Here is a 5437-nt window from a genome sequence, read left to right as displayed (position 1 = left end):
TTAGCGTACCATCATATTGATACAATGGTCTCTCTCTCTCCTCTCTCTCGTCTCGTCTCTCTCTCTTCTCGCTCTCTCTCTCTCTCTCGCTCTCTCTTCTCTCTCTCTTCTCTCTCTCTCTCTACTCTCTCTCTTCTCATCTCTCTCTCCTCTCTCTCGCAGTCTCTCTCTCTTCTTCTGTCTCCTCGTTAACCTGTGCATGTTAACGAGTTTTTCACACGATGTTAAATTTTCGTCGTTTTTTCGCGCGGACGATCTTAGGAACGGGCGAGTAGCGAGTGGGGCATGCTGAGACGAACGTGACAAACGTGAGTGCGGTGCGTCGGCGGGCCGCGTCGACGTGGCGACACAGCGCAGCACGCCGCGCCGCTGCTCGGGCTAGACCGTGCTCGCACCTACCGACAGCTGCGCGGCAGTGCACGGAGCGTGGCGCACGAGGCGCGTGGTGCGAGTGCGAGCCCCGCCCACCTGCTTCCCGTTCCACACCATACCAGGGCGCGTTCGTACCGGCTTTAATTGGAAACTGTAGGGTATGTACGTTTTACGCTAGCTTGTAGGCAGCGTGTTGTGGCTTGTTTGGATTTCTAAAGCTGTAACGTATGGTATGAACCCAGTTGCTCTATGCAGGACCTAACACACCCGCCTCTGATGCGTATCGCACTCCTTAACCTGTTGAATAGGGCATTTAGACATGTAGGTATGTACGTGTCTTACATTACGTAGCAAGATATAACTGGTATTTGGTACGCTTTGGAAACTGAGTGGAGATGTGTGATGTACCCTTCTATGGGTATGCTGTGTGTCCTACAGCCTCACTTAAGTTGGCCCTGATCTGTGTACAGTGCATGCTCAGAACTTTATTTGGCAAAGCTTTTTTTAATCGTAGGAACAGAATATTAAACGTGTTGCTGTTAACGAATTGGTTTTCCCACAAAAGCTTGAAATTCGTTTCTGCAGACTAACAGATTGTACAGATTATGTTCCACAACGGCCTCCGCGCTGCGCACTTGACGTTTGACTCCCCCCCGACTTTCTTTTTTTGCGCCCAGCCTCGCCAGGGAATCGGGCGGGGCATCGGACAACCGAGAATCTGGTGCAAGAACATTGCTCAAAGCATTTGCCGGGCGGGTAAGCAAAGTGGGCCTCGGGCGTTTTCAATGGCGGGGCTGGTGTGGAAATGTGAAGACCCTACGACTAGGTGACGTGCATGACAGTGTTCTGCAGGGTTTCTAGTTTGTGTATGTGTCTCTGCCACTAGCCAGTTAATAAATAAATATTGTCTGTATATATACTTTACGTATATACCATAGTATACATATACACATATACATATACATATACATATCATATAACATATACACATACATATACAATATAACTATACAATTTACATATACATTTACATACACATACACAAACACATAACACTGGGAGGTGAGCAGCATTACGAAATTAGCACATTTGACGACAGTGAGCACCCAGGTAGTACACGAAGTCACGCACCAGATTCAGCTTACATACACATTAGCACATACAGCCATACACATACATTCTTTCCTTTATTCCTTCTTCTCTATTTTTTGTGGGGGGGGTGGTACTTTTTGAGAGTGTCTTTTATTCGAACTTTTTGTTTTCAATTTTTGCTCGTAGCGATTTCTTCTTCTTTTAATTTTATTGCGTGTGTACCCATAGGGAGTTTTGTTGTGATAACGTGTCAGACCCATAGTGTTCTTATCAGCGGGTCTTTGCAATCGTATGGGCTTCTGGGTTCTGTGGTGGTGGGGGGGAATTTTTAAGAAGTTAACACCCGCCCTCGATTGGATTGCGTTTTCTGTCGTCTGTTCGATTCATTTTGTCTGTCCTTCTTGCTCCCCTTTTACCCCCCCTTGGATACACCTCCCCGCCTTCCCAGGTTCCGGGCGATAATCAACTGAATAAAATTAATATCACTTAGAAGCGTGCGTAGTTTCGTCACATAAAAAAGGAAACATGACGACGCCAGTCGATAGGCCAAGCAATGCTATTACGTTTTCTACGCGTACACGTTACATTGCTCCATGTCCCTTTGATTGATCCTTTATTTGATCTCGATCTATTAAAATTACGCCTAGACCTCTTTTCACATCGACGTCAGGCACGCACAGATCTACGATACCATGACAACGTACACGAATAACCGGTTTAAGAGAACACAGGAGGTCACAAAAGGTCAGGAGACGATGTAACACACGAAGCATCTCACCTCGACGCACGCTCGGCAGTTGACATGGTCCGAGCACAGCGGGCATTCGCTGACAATGTACACCAGGTGGCTCTCCTCGTCGCCAACCATGCAGACGGCGGCGCCCTCTCGTGCCACGCAGGAGCGGGTGCTGTGACACCAGCCGCAGGAGCCGTCGGCAATGCACACGAGGCAGTTAGCGTAGAGCATGCACTGGCTGGGCTCTCCCGCCCACGGCTGCAACGCCAGCCGCTCAAACACCTGCAAGTGCAGTGCCACCTACATGTGAAATTCCGTCGCATAGCTATGGAAGCAGCTTGAAGTATGCAACTGTTTGCTTAGCACTTCCAGTACTTATTGAATGTCGGGAGATCGAGATAGAGAGAGAATAAGACAAAGAGCGAGAGTGTGTGTGTGCGTGTGTGTGAGAGTCTGAGAGACAGAAAGTAAGAGGGAGAACGAGAGAGAGAGAGCGAGCGAGAGAGAGAGAGAGAGAGCGAGAGAGAGAGAGATATCTAAAGAGAGTGAGAGAATGATCTAGAGTGAGCGAGTAAGTGAGCAAGTGAGAGACAGAAGGAGAGCGAGAGAGAAAGAGAGATAGAGAAAAAGCGAGAAAGAGAAAGAGAAACAGAGGCGGAGGCAGAGGTGGAGAGAAAAAGAGAGAAGAGGGAGAGGGAGAGAGAGAAAGAGAGCGATAGAGAGAGTGACAGAGAGAGCGTAAGAAACACAAACGGGTGAGAGATGGGTGAGGTCGCCACTGTAAGAAGCACACACACAGACACCGGTCCTCACCTTCCTGTTGCTACCCCACGCCAGCTTCACCATCGACGGATGCTGGTCCTCATGGATCTGCTGCGACGCCAGCAGACTCAGGTAGAGCTTGTTGTCACGGGAACCGCCGGGCAGCACGGCCAATCCGCTCATGTGGTGGGCCTGCTGCCAAAACATGCTCTCCGTCCTGTTGGCGCCCGTCCGCGAAACGGTCTCCTGCAATGCGCAACATGAGCTATGCAACACCAGCAATGCAACATCCGCGATGCAACATTAGTTACATAACATCAGCAATGCAACATCTCTCCGTGTTATCGACGCAGTAGCAGTTTCCCGTCGCGCTGTCGCAGACGCCCAGCGACGCGTTGCCGTGGCCGTTGCAGCGACACTCGACGCAGCCTCCGCCGGACGTCGCGTTGCCGAAGCTGCCCTCCCTGCAGAACTCGCAGTGCTCGCCTGAAGTAAACGCAGCAGCGAGCGCGTACAGTACACAATCTATTATCCGAAATTCTGAAAACCGAAAGTTTTTTCGTGGAGGTCGTCTGCACAGCGAAGCTCGCGTTTGGCTGCACAAGGTTCACTGCAGAAATATTAATGTGTTTGGCATTACTCATACATATTGTACTGTACCGGTGCAGCACTTGGCCGCTTGAAAACTTGCGTTTTAGTACTGGCTAGTTGCAGGATATATGGTATGTATATCTGTACTGCACTACCATTCCGAAATCCGAAAACATCCGAATGCCAAAATGTGTCTGGTCCCAACGGTTTCGGAAAATAGATTGTGTACTGTACATCGCCACACTCGCTCGACCGCGGGGTCTGCGCACAAATCGAGCGCGATGTTTTCGCGTGCCGTAGCATAGCGCACGTAATGGTCGAGTCTTATGTACAGCTGGGTGCGCCGACTTTTTACGAAACTTTGTAGTTGTCCAAAAAACAGGATTATCTTTATGTTATATTCAAGTATCGCACGATTTTATTATTTCATTTTTGTGCACTGTTCTACAAGTAGTTCCCCTTCTTTGCATGCTGCACAGTAATGTTTATGAGCAACGTGAAACAAGCAAGTCAGGAGCGCTCACCTTCGGTCCACGTCTGCTCTTCACAGTTGTCACATATTCCCAGCCCTTGAGGACATACGCTGTGGTTGTGACAGCCACAGTTGACGGTGCAGTTGGCGCCGGTCCAACCCAGGTGACAGCTGCACTCGTACAGTGGCGCCCCCGAGCAGACGCCGTGCACACACTCGTCATAGCAACTGCAACGACACGAGAAGTTGTTAAAGTAATGTAATAAAAGAAATACAATAAAAGTAAATGTAGAAGTACAAGTTTCGTGTATCCACTCCCCGGAGTTATCCCACAGCTACACGGGCATGAATCTAACACCAACACTGCTGTCCTCTCACTACCAACTCTCACTCAGCTACGCGCCACACCAAACACCCTCCCTCACTCACGTTTTGTTGCAGACGTCGCGGCCGTTGCCGACGAAGCCGCGGTCGCAGCGGCACGCGTACGAGTCGAGCGTGTTGACGCACGTCGCGTTGTCGTGGCAGTCGTGCAGCAGCAGGCCGCACTCGTCCACGTCCGGGCACGTGCCGTACGACCACTCGGCGGCGGCGGTCGCGCGAAGCTCGTGCCGCGCGTTCACCGCGTGCGGACACTTCACGTCGCTGTACGGCGCCGCAAAGTCGCCGTCGACGCACAGACCTGCAACGAACGACGCAGTCGGTGACCGTCGCAACAAAGACGGTCGCGCTGCACACGATGTTGTTACCGTGGTGACGAATGCTGCACGAAGTCGCCGTACGACGCGCAGACCTGCAACGATGTATCGATGCAGCAGACGCAGAGATGCCAACACATATTTGAAGCAATCTGTAGTTTCTGGCCATTAAATTAGTAGTTCGAAGGTCACGTAGTGACCCGAGTTTGCTAGGGGGGTCCGGCATGCCCCCCTGAAAAATTTTTTATTTTGAGATGCAATTTCCTGCATTCTGAGGGTAAAAAATGACAATAAATTAACAAAAAATGACCAAAAAAATGTTTTTTTCGATCACAGTGAAATTCGTAGTTTGATACTGGTCGTAGTGGTGGAAAAGGAATAGAAATTCGTATAAAATACGGATAAATCGTAGTGGTTGGCATCTCTGCAGACGTACGCCGACGCGCTGTTACTTATGTTCAACCACTGCTGACGGCGTGTCAGAAAAAGCGGTGCAACGAACGACGCAGCGGACGGACGCGTGTACGTCGGTGACCGTGGCTACAAGGACGTTCGCGCTGCAGACGATGTCGTTACCGCGGTGACGAACGCTGCAGGGCAGCACAGAATGTCGAATTATCACAGTGATGAACATTGCCAGGAGACGACTGGTCCGATCACTTCACCACTTTAGGTAAGGAACTATAAGTATGTGTATATTTATATGTGTATGTG

The 5437-nt window shown here is 50.0% G+C and overlaps 1 protein-coding gene across 1 annotated transcript in view; it reads right to left on the bottom strand.

The window, feature by feature from the left end:
• Positions 1 to 5437, bottom strand: part of LOC106805407 (multiple epidermal growth factor-like domains protein 8) — a 37152-nt gene that overhangs the window by 16976 nt on the left and 14739 nt on the right. The window contains exons 10-14 of the mRNA XM_014806980.1: positions 4455 to 4707; positions 4078 to 4253; positions 3274 to 3448; positions 3014 to 3227; positions 2243 to 2482 (exon numbers count right to left, since the gene is read on the bottom strand). Coding sequence (XP_014662466.1) covers positions 2243 to 2482; positions 3014 to 3227; positions 3274 to 3448; positions 4078 to 4253; positions 4455 to 4707 — 1058 coding nt within the window. The remainder of the gene's footprint in view (positions 1 to 2242; positions 2483 to 3013; positions 3228 to 3273; positions 3449 to 4077; positions 4254 to 4454; positions 4708 to 5437) is intronic.

This window comes from Priapulus caudatus, unplaced genomic scaffold, assembly GCF_000485595.1.
Source record: "Priapulus caudatus unplaced genomic scaffold, Priapulus_caudatus-5.0.1 Scaffold113, whole genome shotgun sequence".
Taxonomy (NCBI): Eukaryota; Metazoa; Priapulida; class Priapulimorpha; order Priapulimorphida; family Priapulidae; genus Priapulus; species Priapulus caudatus.
This window is presented reverse-complemented; position numbering and strand designations above follow the sequence as displayed.